This window comes from Vigna angularis, chromosome 6 (genome assembly GCF_016808095.1).
Source record: "Vigna angularis cultivar LongXiaoDou No.4 chromosome 6, ASM1680809v1, whole genome shotgun sequence".
NCBI classification, from domain to species: Eukaryota; Viridiplantae; Streptophyta; class Magnoliopsida; order Fabales; family Fabaceae; genus Vigna; species Vigna angularis.
The window spans coordinates 30,106,569-30,131,294 of NC_068975.1; the positions used below are offsets into that span (position 1 = coordinate 30,106,569).

The window sequence follows — 24,726 nt, forward strand, 5'->3', positions numbered from 1 at the left end:
AAAACATACGAAACCTTAAAAGACACATTGTGTACTTTATCCGTAGTAAGAGAGTACAATACAACTAGTCCACGAAACCTTAGTTCACTACATTCTCCACTGGAACAAAATGATAAAATTAAAATCACACGTATATCTAAACATAATCCAGGAATGGTAAAAACAATATATATATATATATATATTTAAAAAAGATTAAAACAACCAAATGCTCTACTATTAAATTAATATAACTTGGTGATAAAAAAATAAGTGTTAGAATGTTTTTGCATTGGCAAAAAATAGACTATTAAATCTCAAATTAGTTTATCATGAATATTTTAAATAAATTGTTCATAAAAATGAATTTGAATGTTAGAATTAAATATAATTAGATATTATAAATATTATATATATTTAATTATTTTTTCTTTAATTTTCAGTTTATAAGTATATCTTTATTATATATAATATTTTTAAATGATACTTTGATTCATAACTAATTTCTTAACTCTATAAGAAAACGCAAATTTACATACAATTAATTACTTGAAGTACATATCATGTGTTATTTACTATTTCTGTAATAAATTATTTCAAATTATCAGTTCAATCATACTTATAAATTTATATTTCCAATCATCTACCTCTATTTTGTCTACCCTCTCTTGTTTATGTCTCAAAGTTATTTTTTTAAATGCTAAAATCATCTTATATATTATGTATTATCTATATCTATACTAAACCCTAAACCATAATTAATGTCACGCATATCTTTTTAGTCTATTTTTTCAAAATTTTATTGAAAATGCATAAAAAGATAATATCTTTAATTGCAAATACACTCATATATAAGAAAATAAAGTTAAATTAAATTTAGATAAGAGTACATAATAAATAAATTTAAGGTGGATAGTTTTCTTAAACTTAGGTTCATAAATCTTCAACAACAAAAAAAAGTATAGTAATATTATTACTGATATTATAATATTATTGTTGAAATTATAACATTCTTGGTCAATGTTAAAATAAAATCTTCATTTAATTATAATAAAAAGAAGACTTAAAATAGTCTCTTACCTGCATAGAAACTTTACCTTTTTAACTATTAGGTTTAATGTCTCAATAGGTCCAAAACAATACGTAAATCACCAATTCAATTCGAATAAAAAATCAATTACACCAGAAATCCCTAATTTCCCAATTTCAGCAAACCCTAATCCCCAAAATCAGAGAACAACAGGAACCCTAAACCTAAACTCGATACTGCCGCTACTTTCGCCAAATCACGGCGTCACTGCCCTTACGCCACAAACCGCCAAGATCTCTTTCCCCCTATAAGACGAAACAAAAACGAAAAGGAGGAGGAAGCCTCCCTCTTACGCCGCGATCTAAAACGAAGAGGAGAAAGTAAACCTCCGCCACGCCGTCTTTGTTGAACCTGACCCTTCTCTCTCTACGAGGAAGCGCTAAAGGATAGAGGAAAGAAGGGTTCTATTTGAATCGCGCCATCACTGCACCATCGGCGACGCCCTCATCGTGCACTTGCTGCCATCGCAGCGCCATAGATGATTCTCCAGGTCGGTTGCCTGCGAGATTGGGGAAGGTTTGCCCCTTGCGCGACCCACTGTGTTTCTTGGTTTAAAGCTGAACCCAAAGTCTAAAACCTTGTTCAGGATCTCTTTAAAGTGATCATCCATTAACAATAAAACAAGGAAATTTTAATTTTATTTAAACTTACCAAATCTGATGCAGAAACTAATTAGGAATAGAAATTAACATTAAATAAAAAAAATCATTTCATTAATTAATCTTAATTCTACTTTAAAAAAGTTTGTATCCCTAATCAATTTCTTTTTTCAATTATAAATAAAAAGACCTAAATTCTTAAAAAGGCCTTTTCCAACTTTGTCCTCACTTTAAACTCTATTTTTTAATTCAAAAATAAATAAAAAAAGTTCAATCACTTTTTAATTCCACATAACAAAAAATTACACAGTCAACATGTTCTATTTAACGCCGTGATTAATTTAATTCAATTTTATAAAAATAAGAATCCAATTAAGATGTTAAAAAAGAGATGGTCATGTTTGAGATTCTAAACAAAAATAAAAATAAGTACACGTTAAACCTAACTATTAATATCTTGTATAAAAGTTTCCATTTGAGTCGCTTAGCTAGCATATGAATATGGGAAAAGGAGAAAGGAAAAAAGTAAACGTGCTTAAAGCTTTTCCGTAACATACGCATCTTTGGCCTTGGTTTTTGGCTCTGTTACACAGCAGGCATTCCCTCTGCAACTGCAACATCGTATCTTCCTTGTCCTCTTCCTTCACCTTCAGCTTATTCCCTCACTTTTCCTTCTCTTTTTTATGTACTCTCTCTCCTTCTACCAACTTTTCCTGTCCCTTCTTTTCTCTTTGCAACACTCAACTCTTCCTTTCTTTCCCATCTTTCTTTTATCTCAAGTACTCTTTTTTGCCTCAAGGTTGCTCCTTTTTCACCTTTCATCACACCCCATCGAATCCTCACCTCCCAATTTTGTTTATTCAAGGTGGGTCATTGTATCGTGTATCTTTTGTTTTTTGAATTTCTGGGTCGTTACAGGAATGGGCTATGATGGTGTTTCTCATTTCTTCCTTTGATCAGTTGAACGTATCGCCGTGACTTATAGTCAGATTTCATTTTTTAGCACACAAATGCATAGCTGATTCTTGTGATTTTTCTTTCTTCTTCTTTTGTAGATATTCATCGTTGGAGGGGAACCCCCTGTTTCAAGTTTGTGGTTTTTCTCGTTATTCCTTTCATCCGTTGAGTCAGATTGTGGGGTCCTTCAAAATTGGGTCTTCACCTTCGAATTTGTTGGCATTGTTTCTCCACATCGATGATGATCAATTTTGTAAGTGATGCTGTAATCTGATTTTTTATGTTAAAGTGAAAAAAAAAATTAAAATGGTGATGCTTTGGATGGTAGAGTGAATCATTGTCATACATGGAAGTGTTGTCGAAGTTCTAGACCGGCGCAATGAATTCAGTAACTAGCAAATGTTTGATTTTGCTTGTTACTGTTTTGATTCTTAGAGCACTGATGTTTCCATCCTTCCCTGGTTTTGAAAGGATTGAATGGAGTAACCTTGTGTATATACGCACTCCATTGTTGAATTTCGATTTTGGAATCCGGAAAGATAAGTTTTTGGTAGCTCCCCAGATTGTTTGGGGATTAAACAACCAGAAGATTGCATTTGCAAGGGCCTGTCTTACTGCTAGAAGGCTGAACAGAACATTGTTGATGCCAAGCCTCAGTGCCTCGTTGTTTTACAAAGAAATTGACCTCTTGCAACCTATTTCCTTTGACAAGATATTCCAGTTTGAGAAGTTTAATACCCTTTGTCGTGGTTTTGTCCGGTTGGGGCACTATTCAGATGTCTTGAATAGAACAGAAGTGCTGGAAATGGAAAAGGGAAGTGGCAGGAGGTGGACAGTGGAGAGAGATTTGTCACAATTGAAGGAGCATGGTAAGGGCTCTTTTGATGACCACGAGGTAATTCAGATTGTAGGGAAGAATCCTTTCCTGTGGCATGATCATTGGCCTCTGAAGGATTATGCAAGGATTTTTGAGTGCCTGTATTTGACAGAAGAGATTGCTAAGGAAGTAGACAGGGTTGTGTCTAGGATTAGAGCTGTTGGAAGAAAGATAACAGGCAACACTCAAGCAGTGGAAATTCAGAAGAATATCACCAATGATGGACCTTCTTTTGAGCCCCTTCCATATGTTGCTGTCCACATGAGGATAGAAATTGATTGGATGATTCATTGTAAAAAATTAGAACGGCGATTGAATGCTAGTCAAATCTGCAGTGACAAGAAAGAGATAGTGGAAAGAGTTAGGAACATTGCTGGTTTGAAGACTCCGGTTGTTGTTTATCTTGCTGTTGCTGATAAACTCCTCAACAATTCTTCCATACTTGAAGGTTGGGAAGATGGGTTTGTTCCTTTTGAGAAGAAAAAACTTGGTGTCGATGGAATTTACAAGAAGTATCCCTATTTAATTCAGTCTGCAATCGACTATGAAGTGTGTTTAAGAGCTGATACCTTTGTGGGAAACAGTTTCTCCACATTTTCAAGTCTTATAGTTCTTGAAAGAACACAGAAGATGATAAGAATGAATGGCACCAACTTGTGTGGGGAAAATGTAAGATGGCCTTCTTATGCTTACAACATACCAGGAACATCAAATGGTCCAAAGAGATGGGTTACAAACATGTCAGAATCAAATCTTCAATCTATCAGCTATGGCACCAATCACATCTCCTGTTAACAGTGCCTTGTTTAATTAATCATTCCTGCTGCATACTTATAGAGTAGATTAAGAGTCCCTTTTTCTTGGCTCAACATTTTCACTTCTGGGCATGATTGACAACTAGAAAGAAGGATTTTGATGTAGTGAACACACATTTGAGGTACAGTTTCTCGTTATGTAAATTGAACCCACTTTTTGGGAACACGACTCTCAGGTCTGACACTGTTTTGTTGTTAAAAAACGAAACCCCTTCGAAAGGGTAAGTTTTGGTTTCTTTATACATTATGTTTATAGTTTGGGTGGTTGATTGATTGGGTTCAAGTGGGAGAGAATTGAAAAAGGTTGAGAGAAGAGTTCTATAACTGTATCCTCTGGTTGTGTCTATTTTTTTATACACTTGCGAGATCACAAAGTGGACCCATTTTAGTTATTAAAGAAAAAAAAGTGGATCATTTTTAATTTTCTTCTGTGAATGATCTTGAGAATTCCATCTTTAGAAATAATCTGTTACCATTTTATTATATTTTGTGTTTGATTCCTTTATTGATGCAAAAAGTAGTTAGTGGTTTTTGTAATCTTGAGAATTTGACTTTGGCGAGTTCTCACACTCTAACTTGTCCTTGTAGTTCACTTTTTCACGCATTCATAGAGCCATCCTTCACTCTCAAGATTCATGTATGTAAAAAGTTTAGGAAGCGTAATCTTGTTCCTGATCTTAGCCAAAATTTAATAACAAAGGAACCTATAAAAGAGTAGGAAGAAGGCTTGCTCCTAAGCTAGAGGTGCTGGGTAGTTGAATGAATTTTGGATTTTATTTACGTATCAAAGCTTGTCGCCTCATTTTATTTGAGATACCTAACTTTTCGGTGCATAAAGTTTCTTCTTATTCACACTTCAATTTAGTCACTTAAATAGAGATCGGTTTGTAGTCATTCTTAGGAAGAAACTTTTATTAAAAAAAACCTTAATAGTTGTCTCCATTTTTGTCCGAAAATTTAAATTGGATCCTAACTTTTGAAAAATCTCTAAATTAGGCACTTTTAAAAAAAACTATATTGAATTAAAAATATATATATACAGGAATTAAATTGAAATCAAGACAATGACATTTGGTTGTCGTTGGCCTATCATTTAATACTAACTGATTATATGTCATATTGTGAATATGACATGTGACATCATGTAATGTTGTTTGACATGTTAATATTATTAGTATTTTTTTTTAAAACTGACATGACTTTTAACATAGGACACAATTGAAACATTTTGAAAAATAAGGATTAACTTGAAACTTTCTTATGAAAGTGGAAACCAAAAGAGTAATTAAGTTTAAAAAAGTGATAACATGTCACCTCTTAAGAAAAAGTGTGGGACATGTCATGTATGTGGATTGATCTCCTTACTAATAGAAAAAGTATGATACATAATAAGTATTTTAATCAACTAACCTGATAGGTCGAAACGGACTAGCCGGATAACCTATAATTTTTTTTTTACTTTTTAAGTCAAACAACTCAAAAGGTCTAATAAAAATATAAAATATTAAAATAAAATTATTGCTACGACATTTGAATAATATTTTGTTTAAGATTTTATTTATGTGAACTTATCCACAAATTCATGAGTCAATCATTATGTGGGTAGATCAACAAAATTAGTTTTTAATTTTTATGTGTAAATATTTAACCAAACTCACTTTTATGTGTCAAAATACAAAATAGACTAAAAAAGATATTATATCAAGTTGTACTCTCTACTTAATAGTTTTACTTACTCAAATTTACAAATAAAAATACTTTTGTTTTTTTCCTGCTGAAATGGGACAAGGATACAACGTTTCACTCCGCGCTGGAACGGTATATGGGGGTGATCTGGTTATAGGAATCTGACAAGTTAATTTACCTTTTAATGATCATTAATGCAAACCTTAACCTCTTAAGAACAGTCGGTCATGACATTAATTGTGCCTTAACTCTGTTCAACAACTATGAGAATTGAACGGTCACAAAATATTTTCTGGCACGTCAACCGTTGGATATTCTCCATCCAATTTGTCACCGTATCCTATCGGCCAACTATAAATCCATAGTAACAGTTTTATATATTTTTTTAAAATATTATTTAAACAATTTAGTTTATTATTTGAAAGGTAATAAATGCGTAGAAAAGTCATATTAATTTATCAGATTTAGTGTTCAAGGATTTTTTTTTCAAATTTATGATTTTTTTTTATTCTTAAAATAAAAAAGTATTCCATATTTGAGGACCAAAAATAATATTCCCAAAAGTAAAAAATGGTGCCATTTCTTTTTTAGATTTTCTATAATGTGTTACCTCGTACATGTTCTATTATTGCACTGATTTAATCATTTAGTTTATTTTTTCTTGATAATGTATAATAACTAATTTCATCTCTATATCTATCTTCTCTGCTGCATTATTTTACAGTCTCTCTCTCTCTCTCTCTCTCTCTCTCTCTCTCTCTCTATATATATATATATATATATATATTTTTTTTTTTTCTAGTCATTTCTGTGTGAGAAATTCACGATCTCTTTCACAAAATAGTAAGGTACTGTATACATGCATTTAACGAAGCTTCATTCGCGACTTCATGTTATGTTCACTTTTTTCCTTTACTTTTCAATTGATTTTTTAAAATTGTCGTGTTATATTAATTTTAATTTTGTTTTACTAATTTTATTCTATTAGTAAAACTCTTTTTTTTTTCATTGCAATATTAGTTGAATTTAGTGACCATGTATTTATAATGTAAATACAAGGTGGAAATATAAGAGAAAACTAGGGGGGAAATTATAGGATAATAAATACTGAAATAAATTAGCTGAGATTAAATACATTTTTATTGTTGAAAGAACCCCACTGTGTTAATATATTTTTTAGGTAGTATTATATGTTTGTTCGTTAAATATAATTAAATTTATTTATTTATTATTTTCTAAATATCATATATTCGTAAAAATGAATCTGCTTTTTATTTTATCGTTCACTTTAATTTTTTGAATAATGTGTTTTGATTATCTATTAGTAGTGTGAATATTAATTCTTAATCTTAAATCTCTCATAAATATTATATTTTAAATGGATATTTATTTTTATACTAGATTTGAAATATAAGCGTATCATAACAATGTGTCAAACTAATTTTTACCGATTAAATATTAGACAAATTATCATTTATAATATTTTTATTATGACTTGTTTTATTATTTACAAAACAAATAAGTATTTGATCTAAATGAAGAAACTTCTTAACACAGCAATAATAAAATATATGTTTCAAATTTAAGTAACATTAATAAAATTAATTTTGAATTTTATACATATTAACTAAATATATTAATTCAAGTACATGTATATTTTAATAAAGTAAAAATTATCTTCATTTTTATTATAATTATAATAATTATTTTTAGAAGTAGATTTCTAGAAGCAGTAAAGTTTGATTCCATCAAAACCATAAATATAGGTGCATTTCATTATGATATTTTTTAAGTTGGATTACTCGATGATTTAACTTGATCCAATTAAATTGGATTAAACTCTACTCTTTTAATTGTGTTATAAACCATGCATATGTTGTATTTTTTTTAATCTTTATTTAGTTTGGAAAAAATTGTTATAATTTATTATTAGTTTATTTCCAATACTATTTTAATTTTTGCAAAAATATTATGCTATTTTTTTAATTAAGTTTTCGTATTTGGAACTATATTTTTAATAAAAAAAAATACAAAAATCTTGACACAATCTAATTGAACCTGTTTAAGAATAAATTATGTTGGGTTGAGTTAAAAAAAATGCAGAAATTCAACTTCTTATGTTCCTTTAGCAGGCTGATTAAGGAGTTTCTACAAATTCTACTCACTCATAAATACCTATACAAGCTCCGACGTTTATGAGTACAACAAAACAAAAATATAATACACGAAAACTCATTCGCACAAAAAATAAAATACAATTACTTGTAAACCAAATTACTAGACATTGTTTTCAATTTTTTTAGTTTTATTTTCTAATTAAATTATTCTACTCTTTAATAAATTAAAACTAATAAATTTCTTTATTTAATAAAATAAATAATTTACTATTTTTTATTTTAAAACACCTAAGTAACTTATCTTTTAAAATAAAAGTTACATATTTTTTACAAGATTATATATATGTATACATATTAAACGATATTAATTTTCTCTTTCATTAATTAATTATATATATTTAATATAATAAAAGCATGAATAGAGGTGTTTTTGCTAATAATATTAATTTAAATATATTTTTATAATTTGGTTGAATGATAAAATATATGAATAAAGGATTGTGAAGGAATGTGGGTAGTGTGGTTTTTGAAAAAGAAGAAAAGGGACAGGGCATTTTGGTGAGTGGAGTGAATTCCTATATAATCTCTCTCCATTTCAAATCATTCTCCTATTGTCCTTTCTCTAACCCTCACTCCTTCCACTAATGGAAACTGGTGCTGGCGGTAGCCAAGCCCAACGAAGCGGTCACACCGCAAGAGGAATTCCGCCACCGCAACCGCCTGAGGAACCGAATCTGCGGCCAGAATGCCGAGGACCAAGTGGAACTGAGCCGGACCTCATTCTGCAACCTGAATGGCGCCGTCGAAGACCAAGCGCTCCTCCTTCCGAACCTTCCAACCGTGGCGGCGAAGAGGAAATTCTTCTCCAACCAGAATGGAGGCGCTCAAAGCCAAGCGCGAGTGCCAGTGCCAGTGCCAGTGCCAGTACTAGTGTTTGGGAACCTGAATGGAGACGATCGAAAACAAGTTCAACGGCATTTCCGTGGGACCAGAATTACAGTGTTCGCAAACCTAGTGCGTCGAGTTCCAGTGGCGTTGAAAGACGCGGTGACCCTAACGACCTTTGGCGAGCTGCTCCGGCTACAGGTATATTCATTGTTCGAGGAAATTATTTGTTCCTCTCGCTACTTGCTCTCCGTGTTCATGTTTTAAGACTGCGAATAGGGATTGTAGAAACTGCCGAAAGATTCCTCTCGTGGCAGGCCAAAACATGGAGTGTTAGTGTTCACCCTATAATCATTCATTACAGTGGACACCAAGTAAATTAGCATTGAAGTCGATGAAAGAGAATATTCATTTCGTATTAGCCCTTTAAACTTGTGAAATTCTAATAAGGTTTTGAAATTGCAAACTGTTGATCATAGTAATTCCAAATTGAAAATAATGTGTACTAAGTAATAATTCTAACATATGTTTAACCAAACTGATAGTAAGATGTGTTTAGAAATTGTGTGATTATTTTGTTGATTTGTTTTTTAGCTATTTATTTTCCTTGCAGATTCCGTTGTTCCCAAGCTGGAAAAACTACAAATATCAAAACAGTTACCTACATCAACTTATACTCATGATAAAAAGGATAGAATATCACCTATTCAGAGACCTGATAATGGTGGTACGATAGCAATTCTAACTAGCAGACTCCGTGTCAATCATTTTCCTGTTAAGTTTGATCCAGAGCGTACCATAATGCATTATAGTGTTGGTGTCAAGCCTAAGGTTTCTTCAAAATTTGGTCAGCCTCAGAAATTATCAAAGTCTGATCTATCCATGATCAGAGAGAAACTGTTTTCTGACGATCCTGAGAGGTTGCCCTTGGAGATGACTGCACATGACGGTGCAAAAAATATTTATAGTGCAGTACAGTTACCAGAAGAGACCTTTACTGTGGAGATCGCTGATGGAGAGGACGAAAAGATCATTTCGTATAGTGTTACATTAACTCTTGTTAATAAACTCAGGCTTTGCAAGCTAATGGACTATCTTAGTGGGCATAACCTCTCCAATCCTAGGGATATTTTACAAGGTATGGATGTGGTGGTGAAAGAGAATCCTGCTAGACGAACTGTTTCTGTAGGAGGACGCTATTATCCCACAAATCCTCCTGTAGTAATGAAGGATCTTCACCATGGGATAATTGCTGTTGGGGGATTTCAGCATAGTTTAAAGCCTACATCTCAGGGTCTGTCCTTATGTGTAGACTACTCAGTTCTGGCTTTTCGAAAGGGAATGCCAGTCTTGGATTTCTTGCATGAGTGTATTGATAACTTTAAATTGGATGAATTCGAAAAATTTAGGAAATCTGTTGAGGATGCACTTGTTGGATTGAAAGTCAGTGTGACTCATCGTAAAAGCAATCGGAAATACATTATTTCAAGATTAACTCCTATGACTACAAGGTATGTCACTTTTTCCATTGACAATACCGGTGGATGGAATCGCCCAAAGGATGTTAGTCTTCTTACCTTTTTTAAAGACAAATATGGCAAGGAAATTATGTACAAAGATATTCCTTGTCTAGATTTAGGTAAAGACAAGAAGAACTATGTACCCATGGAATTCTGTGTTCTAGTTGAGGGCCAAAGATATCCCAAAGAGCGTCTGGGTAGTATTTCTGCAAATACATTGAAAACAATGTCACTTGCTCACCCAAATGAGAGGGAGTGTGCAATACATAAGATGGTGCAGTCTAGTGATGGACCTTGCAGGTAAGGGAATGTTATTCCTATTGCATTACTTCTTTATGTTTGGAACTTGCATTATCACATTCCAGGATTCTTAGTTACAGTTACATGTGATGTCAATGATGGATTTAGGTCACGCGTACTTATTTAAAGACTAAATTACAAGTTTCATGCCCTCTACAATTGAGCCCACGAGCAGGTTAGGCATAGGGTTTTAAAAGGTGAAAATGATCCCCTAAACTTCATACTCTTTGTGAAAAACATGTCAACCAAGCATGGAATATCTACCAGGTGCCAAGTGCAAGACCCTCAATAAGTTTGGTCCATATGCTCTGGTGGTACTAACTGCCAACGGGGAAGTTGGATAATTCTTTGGGTAGTTTAAACAAGAAACATAGTACTAGGATGGACAACCGTAGTTGGTAGCGGGAAACAATTACACTTCATTGAACCTATTAATACCAGGAAAATGAAGACTGTTCCTTGAAGTACAATAAAATTGACAGTTATTACGTGACATGAATCACACTGCTAATGCGACCCCTCACGAAATTAGGAAAATTATATTATTAAATTCCAGATGAAATACATATGAAGTTACTTTTCTTAATATTATGACAGTGGTTAATTTCAAACCAGGAAATTATCAACAAGATGCTCAGCTGTGTAGCAATTGTTCTAGTTTGCATGTATAAATGCAAACGTGCACATACTTGTATTCGTTACCTTGTAATGCTTTTGTTAATATATTCGTGGTTATATGATTGGAACACTATCTTCATCTTCTCATTTGTAGGAGACACGTCTCATTACAATGTTTTCATTTGGCAGGGGTGGTTTTACTCAAAATTTTGGAATGAGTGTCAACACAACTATGACAACTATTGTAGGACGAGTACTTGGCCCTCCAGAATTAAAGTTAGGTGATCCAAATGGAGAGACCATTAAATTAACAGTGGATCTGGAGAAATGTCACTGGAATCTTGCTGGAAGATCAATGGTGGAAGGTAAACCAGTTGAGCATTGGGGCATTATTGATTTCACTAGTCTTGGGCCATTTAGGTACAAATTAAGAGGCAAGGATTTCATTCAAAAGCTTATAGGCAAATACAAGAAATTGGGTATATACATGCAGGAGCCCATTTGGTATGAAGAATCTTCAATGAAGATACTTGCGAGTTATGATTTGCTATCTGAGTTACTTGAGAAAATTAACAACATTTGTAAATATAACCAAGTACACCTGCAATTTCTTATGTGTGTAATGGCTAAAAAAAGTTCTGGTTACAAGTACCTCAAATGGATTGCTGAGACCAAACTTGGGATAGTAACACAATGCTGCTTGTCTAACGGTGCGAATGAAGCCGAGGACAAATTTTATACCAATCTGGCTCTCAAGATCAATGCCAAACTTGGAGGCAGTAACGTGGAGCTCAGTAATGGGCTCCCTTACTTTGTGGGTGAAGGACATGTGATGTTTTTAGGGGCTGATGTCAACCATCCTGGTTATCAAGACACCAGGAGTCCATCAATTGCTGCTGTGGTCGCTACTATTAACTGGCCTGCTGCAAATCGTTATGCAGCACGTGTATGCCCACAATACAATCGAAGTGAGAAAATACTGAGCTTTGGGGATGTTTGCCTTGAGCTTGTTTCATGCTATAGGAGTATGAATGGAGTTAGGCCTGAAAGAATTGTTATTTTTCGTGATGGGGTGAGTGAATACCAGTTTGACATGGTTCTTAACGAAGAACTGCTTGATTTGAAGAGAGCATTTCAAAGAGTAAACTACTTTCCAACGATCACTCTTATTGTGGCACAAAAACGACATCAAACTCGATTTTTTCCAGAGGGCTGGAGGGATGGATCTTCTAGTGGCAATATATTACCAGGAACAGTTGTAGACACAAGAGTTATACACCCTTTTGAGTTTGACTTCTACCTTTGTAGTTACTATGGAAACCTAGGTACAAGCAAGCCTACTCATTACCATGTTTTATGGGACGAGCACAAGTTTACATCTGATGAATTGCAGAAGCTCATATACGAGATGTGCTTCACCTTTGCCAAGTGCACTAAACCTGTATCTTTAGTTCCTCCTGTTTATTATGCTGACCTTGCTGCTTATAGAGGACGATTATACCATGAAGCAAGGATTGGGATGCAATCTCCAAAGCCAGCAAAAGATGCTTCCTCACTCTCACGAACCACTTCATTTGAACAGGGATTTTACGCGCTGCATGCTGACCTACAAAACATAATGTTCTTTATCTAAAAGGACTTCAGGTCCACTCTTCCACAACTTGTGCAAAAACTTTATACCTTCTCTCTGTTTATACATGTATTGCATATTCCGCCTTTTCCGCTCGAAATAGTCAAGTTTGTGCGCGAATCTATAAACTCTGTCTTCAAATCATCTTTTTTTTTTCTATTATACTTTTTATTTTTATTCGCAAGGCATATCTGTACCATCTAATCAAACCTTATCATGGCTAATATCCAAAATACAGAAGAATATGATGATTATAGTTAGAATACTTTAGATGATATGTAATGTTTCATTTTACAAAAAGAATCCTAGAAGACGAACCTTATCTCTTGGAAATTAAACAACTAGTTAAGTTATATTAAAACCAGTCCAAACAAAATATTCTTGTAATGTTTATAAGTTCTTTTTTTTCTTAATTTTTTTTTTGTGGAAATGCTTGAGCAATGTGTAGTTCTTGTGTGTATTACCTGTGTAATTTTGTCATCATGCTCATGTGATTTGTTTGCGTAGAGATATGATCACATATATTAATAATATTGTAATGATTAAATTAAACCCATGTATGCATATATACATAGGATTGATCATATTATTTTTAAATGTCTAAGACTAGTATTTTCATTAAATTGATTAGGTCAAATTGGACTTTAAACGGTTGAGTCTCCCAAAATATTGCAACTTAATTGAAATTGGTATTTTGGTTTATATTACTTAGATAATGGATTAAATGAGCTTAGTCAAACTAATCCGTAAACTTATGAGTGGGTTTACTTTTTAAAATAATAATAATTCAAAAAATAAAATTAATATTATTTTTATAATACATATTAGAAATTATTTATTAAGTTACTATAATTTTAAACTAAAGTTAATTTCATCAATATAACTCAGTTTAAAATATATACTTTATTTTTAATAGTTAGATTAAAAACCATTTTTAGAATTTTTAAATATGTTAAAATAGTCTATTAATCCAATATAGGATCACACACACCTGATAAAAAAAGTCATAATTGATTTAAAATATGAATTGAGTTGTGGAAAAAGACTATTTGACACCCTTCTTTATTTATTATTTCATATCTTGTTAACAATATAATATAAATTAAAATATTTAATAAAAATTAACAAAAACAGACATAAGTTTATTGTATAAAGAGGACTTTTGAAGGTTACACTACCTTGGATTGTTACATTCCATCACACCTTTTATTAGACACCTCAAGTGAAGTTTCCTAGTGAATCCTATCCACTCATTTTAGAACCAATGAATCCTAACCGTTAGAATTCATTCCCAGGTGGTAGATCTCCCACCCTCACTCATCATCGTTCGTTTAAAACACTCAAAAAGTTATTTCTTAGGATTTCCGATTTCCTACGTTCGGCTACTTTCTTCCACAGATACTGCTTCAACTAAATATTTATTTATTGTTTGAGAAACAGTTTCTTATGAATACAAAAATGTTTTCTTTACCTTATATCGAAACAAACTTGAACTGTAAGTAAAAGAAAAATTGAAACAACACCTCAAATTTTATTGTTTTATTTTCAACTAAAAATATTAAAATTTAAATATTTATATAACACTAATAAGATAAAAATTCATCCATACAAAATTCAGAATATCTTCGATCTTAAACTTTAACATAATAAATTTTTTAGTTTTTTTTTATGAATTACCCAAAATTTTTCACTTTTATTCAATATAAAACTTAAATTAATTGCATTTCTAATCCAAAAATGGTTCAATACTAAGAATAGTGAAAAAAGAATTATTTGAAAATAGCATGGAAATAATTCTATTTTCTTGGAAAGTCTCTTTTTCTATAATTCGTACAAACACGATACTATTGTTTTAATGCTTCGTAACAAGTTAAATTTGGTTTTGCCCCCGACATGTTTAACATAATGTCATTATCATCGATAGCATCAGCATTTTTTTAACAAAAATTGACTATAGAAACTAAAACAAATACTTTAAAAATTACTTAAAAACGTAATGATTTTTTTTATAAAAAGTAAACACACATGTTAAATGTAAACATATTTAACTACTATGTGTCAAAACCCTTAAATTCTGTTTTAGTGGAAGCGAGGTGTAGGTGTAAGGGTTTTGAAATTCAGAAAGTGGAAGACAGGTGTGAGCAGCCGAGTGAACGATCGGTTTCGACGGTGGTATATAAATCAAGTTTTCAGATTTTCGTGTCACTTTTCTGCATGCACCGTTTCACTCCAATCTTCTGAATTTTTCCATTCTCCTCCTTCTCTCTAAAATTCTCTTAATTCTCTCTACAAATTCTTACATTTTTCTTCTTCCGATTATCAATCAGGCAACGCCTGAGTCCTCCTGGTGTCAATGACTTCACTTTGCATTGATCAAGTTGTTGTTTTGAGCTGGTAAGTTATCCTCTTCTTAGAAAGTTTGTTTCTAGCACATGCAAGCCAAGTTTCTGGTTGCATGAGTTTATTACCTCCTTCTATTAAATTCTGATCACATTTTTGGTTTTTTGTTTGATCTAGTTTCATCAATCGGTGAACCATATGTTTATAAGATTTTTGGTGGTGAGCTATTTACTGCAACTGTGAGCGTTCGGTTAAGTTAAGAGGTAAGGGAAACTTGTAATTTAATTATGATTCTCTGTTTTGAATGATTGCATGTTTGAATGATGTTTTGTTTAGTTATTTGGTTGATATGAACTATAGATGTTATTGTATGTTCGTTTGTATGTGTTTATGATTAATAAATGGTGTGAACTGGGTAGGAATGGAACTTGATCATGATTCTGCAGTATTTGTGCATAATTCATTAATTGTCACCGAGAGTCATTCGTGACCGTTCGATTTCTCTTGGTGTGTTCAGTCTTAACTGAATTCTCATTCTATGGAGAATTTCAGTTAATGACCGATCGGTCTTTTATTAGTATATTTGAAAATAAACGTTCGATCTAAGTATAGTTTTCTATTTCTACTTAGTAATCAGCCTAATTAAGGTACTCAATATAATTTAAATCTTAGATACTATATTTATCCTCAGTTATAAATAAGGTTTCGTAGTTGTGCGATCGAATCTATTTATTCATTTTATATAAGCTCAGTAGTGCTCGGTCTTGTACTAGCACTCGGTCTCGGTAGTGCTCGGTCTTGTACTTGCACTTGGTCTCAGTAGTGCTCGGTCTTTGTACTATCACTCGGTCTCAATAGTGCTCGATCTTGTACTAGCACTCGGTCTCAATAGTGCTCAGTCTTGTACTAGCACTCGGTCTGTATTGGTCATCATACTTTAAATTCTAAGTGTTCGGCCTAAGCTGATAGTGTTCGGCCTAAGCCAATAGTGATCGGTCTAAGACAATAGTATTCGTTCTAAATCATAAGGGTTCGGTCTAAGATTTAAGTGCTCGGGTTTAACTTTAGTATTTGATTGTTCTAGTGTTCGACCCTAAAATCGTGTTCGGCTCATGCTTGAGTCTTGCTCTTTAAATGACCGAGCGGTCATGATCACATATGGGTAGTGATTTTCCGTCCGGTCTTGTTCACAAGATTTGTGGATCTTTCTGTTCGATCGTTCTCAAGGGTGGTGGTGTTTTACTGTTCGGTTTGATTTGTATAAATGAAGAAGTATGATGACATTAAAGTATGATGTGATTTGTATTATATGGATATGAACGAGTGTTTTAAGGAGGAATATCTCATGGATGGTTATTCAATGGTAAAGTATGAATGTGGTTATAGCTTAACTGACGTTTATCCTAATATTCTGTGATTACTCATTCTCAACTAGAGAAGAGTAACTCATGTGTGAGAATGACAGGAGGTCCTAGTCCATAAGGTGAACTTGGGCGAGGTATAACGGACTAACCTTGGGTGACAGCTGTTGAGGGCATCCCAACTACTAAACCATCTGGGTGCATAAACGTCGTAGCTACGTTATTCATACAATCCGGATAAGTCAAGTCAGTGGTTGGTCATTGCATGTAAAATTCCTATCGATTATTGTATGAAATTGCATGTGTGATGATTTTATGCTATATGTGAATCTGTTCGGTTTTTATGACTAATTAAATTACATAAGCTTACCCTACTCTCCTGTCTTGTCTATGTTGTTCGTTCGGTCATCCTTCCTGTTGCAATGATCATCCTGTGGATGTGAGCAGAAGGGGACGAGGGTATGCTGGAAGAAGCTTTAGAAGGGGAGAATATTGAAGTTGTACCTTAGGACCGTTCGGTCAGTAGGATTAGTATTATTTTGTATCAGCGTTCGATTTAAACGTAGTTCTGGAACCGTTCGGCTTGTTCTTCTAATCTGTACCAGACTTTATTAGTTATTGTAAAGTTAAAAATGATCGACATTTTCAGTTTATCTAGAACTCTTATTGTAAATATGATAACTGTACTGTTAAAATACTTTAACAACTCATGGATAACTGGTCTTCTATATTATTATATGTGATAGATCTATAATATAGTTTATACTATATTTTGGGATGTTACACTATGTACATAGTAAAAAATATATATATTTTTTAGAGTAAAACATATATAATCTTTATACATACAATAAAAATAATTATCCATGTTATTCTTTTTATGGTAGAGCACTTGTATTTTTGTGTTATATATTTAATTTAATTAATAATTTGGTTTGCATATTCAAAATTTCATATTTAGTATAATTTTTTTTACATTTATTTTTTATTTAATTGAGTTTTTATTTTTTTCAGATTTAATGTTATTCTTTTAAATTTGTATTGTTTATAATGTGTCACGATAAAATGAATTATTTTTACTCCTATAATTCTTTTGGTTTTTTTCTACCGTTTTCCTTTTTTTATCCTCTTCACCATTTATCTTCCATTCTTTCTTTGGGTTGGAGTTTGATGTGTTTGACAGTACGTTAAATCTTAGGTTTGAGAGAATGTGCATAAAATGCTTTAAAAGGTTTTTTTGGTACTTAAGGTAATGGAACGAGATTGGATACTAATTTAATATAGATAAATAATCAAACGTTAATCAAACTAAAAACTAAACTTATATTTTTTTAATAAATCACATATTTTCACGAATTAAATTAATAATATTTTTTGTTTTTGTTTTCAATGATAAGTTATGGTTACTAATGTGGAAGGTTATCATTGACGAATCTTATAATTAAACTTTCCACGAGCTACCTAGTTTAAAGATACATTTATTTAGCGAGTTATTTTTATGAATATATCACATTATTTTAGAAATATTTTTACAGTTTTTATTTTAATATAAGTATACTGATAAATAAAACCTCCAATATAATTAATTTATATAGTTTTTTTATACAAAAATACATTTTCAATAAAAGTATACATATTAGTTTATTATTATAATTTTGGAGTCTTAAATTTCGTTGAAATTCAATGAAAAAGTTGTATAAAAGTCAAATCTCAAAATTATAATTTTGACTTTAAAATAAAATACCGAATCCAATCTTTTATAACTCTAATTAACAAAAACAAAATCCCATTTCAGAGCATCTCAAATCACACAATTATTTATTTGAAAATGCAAAATTAGAAAGTAAAAATGGCGTGGTTAGAAACTTGAAGGTTGCCATGTATGAATTTTTCTTTAGAAAGTTTAAGGGTTTTTGGCTGTGTAAAGCTGTAACAATGGCGTCTGCAACATCCAATCTGACTTGTCCACTTCATTCCTTGCTCTTTTACTTTTTCATTTTTTAAATGTTTTTGTTCCTTATCTTATGCCTTTTCCCTTCTCTGTATCTGTGCCATTGTTTCTTCCTACCAACTTTTCTTGTCTTTTCTTCTCTCTTCCCAACACTCCACCCTTCATTACTTCTCATTTCGTTCAAGCTGCTTCCTTTTGCCTCTCTCATCGCACCCATTTTGTTTTTTTTTCTCTGGGATGCTTTCTCGTGTACCCCACAGCCCTAAAACACGGTCGTTTCGTCGCTCATTCAAAACTTTCTTTCCAAAGGTGAAAAAACCAACACAGACGCTGTTATGGCTTTAACACGCCAACGAAAATCCTCATTAAATGTCGTTTGTTTTACTTCATCGTTGGTTCCACAGGACATGCACTTCTCGATGTGTCTCGTGTCTCCTTTGCTTTTCGGATTTCTGGGTGCGTGTCTTCAGCTCTTTGATATTAGCGCAGCGTTTATATGTTCAACAAGATAAGATGGAGATTAGAACCGTTGAACTGCTTAGTACTGTATATTATATATATAAATATATATATTATAGACTGTGGATTTGTAAATACTTATTTGTATAACAAAAAGTTAAATATTTTAAAATTTATCTACATCACAAAAAAGCAGCCCAAGTTGACATTGATATTAATATTAATATTAATATTAACGTTGATCTTATTAAATAGATTAAAGTGTGTTCGAAAAGGCTGGAAAGAGCTGGAGACAGGCAGGGCAGAAGAGGTATTACCTGTGATGGTTTTCTCACCAGCATTCACATGTCTCTCATTTCTTTTTCACATGCATCTAATTTCTAATTTGTATCGCTGAATATTATAATCAGAAGCCGATTTTGTAGCAGCACAATTTCATAGCTGATTCTTGTGATTTTTCTTTGTTCTTTTGTAGATATTCATCGTTGGAGGGGAACCCTCTGTTGCAAAGTTGTTGCTTTTCTCGTTATTCCTTTTGTATCATCAGTCGAGTCAGATTGTGGGGTCTATCAAAATTGGATCTTTACCTTCGAATTTGTTGGCATGGTTTCTCATGGCCTATGTTTATAAATTTTGTAAGTGATGCAGTAATCTGAGTTTTTATGTTAAAGTAAAAAACTGGTGATGCTTTGCATGGTAGAGTGAATCGTTATTTTACATGGAAATGTTGTCGAAGTTCTTGACCGGCGCAATGAATTCAGTAACGAGCAAATGTATGGTCTTCCTTGTTACTGTTTTGATTCTTAGAGCGCTGTTGTTTCCATCCTTCCCTGGCTTTGACGGGATTGAATGGAGCAACCTTGTATATATCCGCACTCCATTGTTGAATTTTGACTTTGGAATACGACAAGATAAGTTTTTGGTGGTTCCTCAGATTGTGTGGGGATTAAACAACCAGAAGATTGCGTTTGCAAGGGCCTGTCTTACTGCTAGAATGCTGAACAGAACATTGTTGATGCCAAGCCTTAGTGCCTCATTGTTTTACAAAGAAATGGACCTCTTGCAACCTATTTCCTTTGACAAGATATTCCAATTTGAGAAGTTCAATAGCCTTTGCCATGGTTTTGTCCGGTTGGGGCGCTATTCAGATGTCTTGAATAGAACAGAAGTGCTGGAAATGGAAAAGGGAAGTGGCAGGAGGTGGACAGTGGAGAGAGATTTGTCACAATTGAAGGAGCATGGCAAGGGCTCTTTTGATGACCACGAGGTAATTCGGATTGTAGGGAAGAACCCTTTCCTGTGGCATGATCATTGGCCTGTGAAGGACTATGCAAGGATTTTTGAGTGCCTGTATTTGACAGAAGAGATTGCTAAGGAAGTAGACAGGGTTGTGTCTAGGATTAGAGCTGTTGGAAGAAAGATAACAGGCAACACTCAAGCAGTGGAAATTCAGAGCAATATCACCGATGATGGTCCTTCTTTTCAACCCCTTCCATATGTTGCTGTCCACATGAGGATAGAAATTGATTGGATGATTCACTGTAAAAATTTAGAGCGGCGATTGAACACGAATAAAATCTGCAGTGGCAAGAAAGAGATAGTGGAAAGAGTCAGGAACATTGCTGGTTTGAAGACTCCGGTTGTTGTTTATCTTGCTGTTGCTGATAAACTCCTCAACAATTCTTCCATACTTGAAGGTTGGGAAGATGGGTTTGTTCCTTTTGAGAAGAAAAAACTTGGTGTCGATGGAATTTACAAGAAGTATCCCTATTTAATTCAGTCTGCAATCGACTATGAAGTGTGTTTAAGAGCTGATACCTTTGTGGGAAACAGTTTCTCCACATTTTCAAGTCTTATAGTTCTTGAAAGAACACAGAAGATGATAAGAATGAATGGCACCAACTTGTGTGGGGAAAATGTAAGATGGCCTTCTTATGCTTACAACATACCAGTAACATCAAATGGTCCAAAGAGATGGGTTACAAACATGTCAGAATCAAGTCTTCAATCTATCAGCTATGGCACCAATCACATCTCTTGTTAACAGTGCCTTGTTTAATTAATCATTCCTGCTTCACACTTTCAGAGTAGAAAGAGCCCCTTTTTCTTGGCTCAACATTTTCACTTCTGGGCATGAACGGCACACTCAAAAGGAAGGATTTTGATGTAGAGAATACACACTTAAGGTACAGTTCTCGTTGTTTAAATTGAACCCATTATTTTGAAACAAATTTCTCAGTTGTGGCAGGGTTTGGTCGTTAAAAAACGGAAGGGTAGGTTTTGGTTTCTGTATACGTTGTGTGTCTACAGTTAGGGAAGTGTTACTGTTGGTGGATAGGGTTCACGTGTGGGAGAGGTCTATAAGTGTATGCTCCGGACGTGTCTACTTTTGTTGTACATTTAAGAGAACAGAGCCTGCTCTTTAGTTATTAAAGAAAAAAAACGTGGACCCTCATTTAGTTCTTTCGCAGGAAGTGAAAAATTCCATCTTTAGAAATGATTTTCTGCAAATGTAGTTGGTGAAAAAATGAAAAAACTCAGCCCGTAAAAGAATGAATTTGATTTCTCTTGGTAATGCAACCTGAGATTCTGACAAGTCCTCCAGACCCAATTCATACATTTTCTTTCCAAAAAGAATGAAATAATATTTTGCATTATTGTTTTCCAAATTCCTGTAGTTCATCTTTTTTCTCACAGCCATGTTTGACTTGTGTATTCATGTCAGTAGAATAATTTATTTAAAAAGGCACAGGAAGTGCAATCTTTTCCTGATCTTAGCCAAAAATTAATAACATAGGAGGCCATAACAGAGTTGTTGGATGGTGACTTGCAGTTGAGGAATGAAGCTACTGTTTTAGGTGGTGCAGTGAATCTTTTATTTTAGATCTAAAAGTTGGTCTCATAATAATTATGTGAGATACCTAACCTTTCGGTTCAGAAGTTTTCTTCTGGTTGACACTTCCAGATAGTCCTTTGAAATACAAGTTAGAAGTTATTATAATCATGAGGAAACAAGAATTGAAAGGTAGATGAAGGATGACTTTCTTTTGCATTTTTCTATATCTGGTGTGATAACCTGCCATTCATAAAATTTTCATATTTTAAAACTTTTTAATGTATGAAAATTGAACTTAGGCAGATACATATATGGAAAACTGAAAAATATATACGTAAGTATTTACCAATATTAGTGTCCGATGTCACGTGGGATTTCAAACGCATTTTGTTGATGTTTTCAACATTTTGTTTTGGCAAATTACTAATGTTCTTCCAAGGTCGGATAATTCTATAAGACTAAGAATACTTCATGCTTTTAATCCTCTCTTTTTCGGTCTTTTGGATGTTATTTTTTGTTTTCAGACAATGAAGTATTTATAAAGATACCTCCACTTTCAATTAGTCTTTGATTAAAATTTTGTTGTCAGAGTGATAAATTCAATTTAGAAAGATTTGTATTTTCTGCTTATGTATTTATGCTAACATGGTGTTGGTGATTATGGAAATCAAAGTGGGTGATGGTGTTCATATTCTATAATAACGCATGCTACCCTTTTCTTTGATGAAAAGACCAAAACTTGTTCTTTATCTATCATGGCCCTTTTTTCTTTTTCTTGGTCACCTAATCATGTTGAAACTAAGTACTTTGATATTATATGATGTCTAAGTTGGTATTTGGTAACATAACATAATCAGTGAATAATTTGTGCTTATTTTTTAAATTTTTATACTGATTTTTTCATATATTTGTTTATTTGATAACTGGGGTCATAGTTTGATTTAGTGTCTCTAAAAAAACTATTCACATAAGGTTTTTTATTTGGGGAGACTTCTAACAACAAATAGTTTTTATTTGTGGAGACTTCTAACAAATTATTGAGTTAATCGAAATGTGTTGCAATCGAAATTATTTTGAAAAACTACGAAAAAATATAAAATAAATTATGATGTAGGAAATCAGATCTTGGATTTAGGAATTGTTAAAAAATATTATTCGACTTTCAAAAGAAATCTCAAAAATTATAAAAAATAAGCTAAAAATTAATATATTAATTAGGAAAAATATGTTAGTTTTAAGATAAAATAATAGAGTTAGAACATTTTACTGGAGAGACAAAGATACGAAGGTTAAATTATGAAGATAAAAATATAATTTTAAAATAAATAAGTGAAAAATCTAAAATAAATTTGAAAAAACATAAATTTGCTTATTTTAAATTGAATATTTTTTCATTCTTTACTCAGACTGAAAAAAAGAAGTTAGGTATGTCCTCGATTCATATTGTCACGCATACCTTGTAAACATGTATTTATATGTATTTTTTTTTCTTGAAAATACAATTGTATAATATATTCATATTTTAAAATATTTAAATATAACGAGATCTTATTTATATTTTCCTTGGACCACAAAACGTTAAGACCATAAATCGAATAGTTTGAGAGACTCAATTAATGGATCAAAATATTGTTTATTGTAATTATTACTTTACACTTAATTAGTATTGATCAAGTGTACGAAAAATTCAATGTTAAAAAATTAAGTATTTTGTTTTATATGCTCTAATAATCTTATTATTTTATTTTGTTTCTTAGTTAAGGTTACACCTTGTTTGTTTTACTCTAGATTTTAAGACAATTTTTTTAAGTTTATTTATTAAGTTAAATAAACTCATTTGAACTTTTTATTAAGCTTAATTATTTAAAAGTCGAATACAAAGAGATTATAAGCAACTCGTCTAAGAATTAAATATATATATATATATATATATATATATATATATATATATATATATATATATATATATATATATATATATATTCTGAACTATATTATACGTTGGTATGATATTTGACGCCAAACTAATTCGTATATGGTGTCATTTTTTTAATTTCGAGCATTATTCCAATTAAAATGACAATAAAAGTAAATTAAGTAGAGTTGAATTAAATTGAATTTACAAAATATGTTTAATAAAAAAGAAAAATAAAATGATTGAAGTGAAATAGCAGTTTTGTACATGCAGTGGAATCCGCAAACATAGGAGAATGCAAGACCGTGTTTATGTCGTCTGTGATTAAGAGACCGTAACGCCAGACAAACATTTCACGTCGATAAAATTTATTTCAAATTTCGTTATTTTTTTTGTAATTTAGAAAATATGTTAAGTTTAGCCTTAATTAATGAACTATTTTTTCTTATTACATACGAGAGCAATACAAAATTATAAGAAAGTGTATTTTTACAAATTCTAGTGTAAAAAATTCTATTTATAATAGGACATAGGTTACATTTTTTAATGGAATATAAATCATATTTATTATTAACTATATAATGTTTTTAAATTATGTAAATAGTTTTCGGACATGAATCTGTTTTTCTATAGGAGTTAAACTACATAAAAGTCTCAAAATTTAAGTAATAAATCAAATTTAATCTTTAATTATAAAAAATGTGGTTTAGAGAGAACTAGATTTAGTTGAGATTCAAGTATTGGTGAATGGAAAAGAATGATAAGAATTAAATAAAAATAGCATTAATATA

The 24,726-nt window shown here is 32.1% G+C and overlaps 3 protein-coding genes across 3 annotated transcripts; all 3 read left to right on the plus strand.

The window, feature by feature from the left end:
* Positions 1-2,180: 2,180 nt before the first annotated feature.
* On the plus strand, positions 2,181-4,641 carry LOC108342013 (O-fucosyltransferase 23-like). The gene is made up of 3 exons (XM_052879755.1): positions 2,181-2,533; positions 2,724-2,878; positions 2,954-4,641. Exon 3 carries the CDS (start codon positions 3,005-3,007, stop codon positions 4,295-4,297), a length of 1,293 nt encoding a protein of 430 aa, XP_052735715.1. The 5' UTR covers positions 2,181-2,533; positions 2,724-2,878; positions 2,954-3,004; the 3' UTR covers positions 4,298-4,641.
* Positions 4,642-8,631: 3,990 nt separating this feature from the next.
* LOC108341601 (protein argonaute 2) lies at positions 8,632-13,237 on the plus strand. The gene is made up of 3 exons (XM_052879308.1): positions 8,632-9,206; positions 9,619-10,825; positions 11,633-13,237. The coding sequence occupies exons 1-3, from the start codon at positions 8,765-8,767 to the stop codon at positions 13,074-13,076; spliced, it is 3,093 nt and encodes a 1,030-aa protein (XP_052735268.1). The 5' UTR covers positions 8,632-8,764; the 3' UTR covers positions 13,077-13,237.
* Positions 13,238-18,708: 5,471 nt separating this feature from the next.
* Positions 18,709-21,666, plus strand: LOC108340991 (O-fucosyltransferase 23). The gene is made up of 3 exons (XM_052879378.1): positions 18,709-19,181; positions 19,440-19,494; positions 19,660-21,666. Exon 3 carries the CDS (start codon positions 19,903-19,905, stop codon positions 21,226-21,228), a length of 1,326 nt encoding a protein of 441 aa, XP_052735338.1. The 5' UTR covers positions 18,709-19,181; positions 19,440-19,494; positions 19,660-19,902; the 3' UTR covers positions 21,229-21,666.
* Positions 21,667-24,726: the final 3,060 nt, after the last annotated feature.

Excerpts from the sequence above, each read along its gene's own strand:
- LOC108341601 (XM_052879308.1), top strand. The coding sequence starts at position 8,765 with ATGGAAACTGGTGCTGGCGGTAGCCAAGCCCAACGAAGCGGTCACACC. Across the intron at positions 9,207-9,618 it reads GCGAGCTGCTCCGGCTACAG|ATTCCGTTGTTCCCAAGCTG; the intron begins GTATATTCATTG and ends TTTTCCTTGCAG. Across the intron at positions 10,826-11,632 it reads TCTAGTGATGGACCTTGCAG|GGGTGGTTTTACTCAAAATT; the intron begins GTAAGGGAATGT and ends TTCATTTGGCAG.
- LOC108340991 (XM_052879378.1), top strand. The coding sequence starts at position 19,903 with ATGGAAATGTTGTCGAAGTTCTTGACCGGCGCAATGAATTCAGTAACG.
- LOC108342013 (XM_052879755.1), top strand. The coding sequence starts at position 3,005 with ATGAATTCAGTAACTAGCAAATGTTTGATTTTGCTTGTTACTGTTTTG.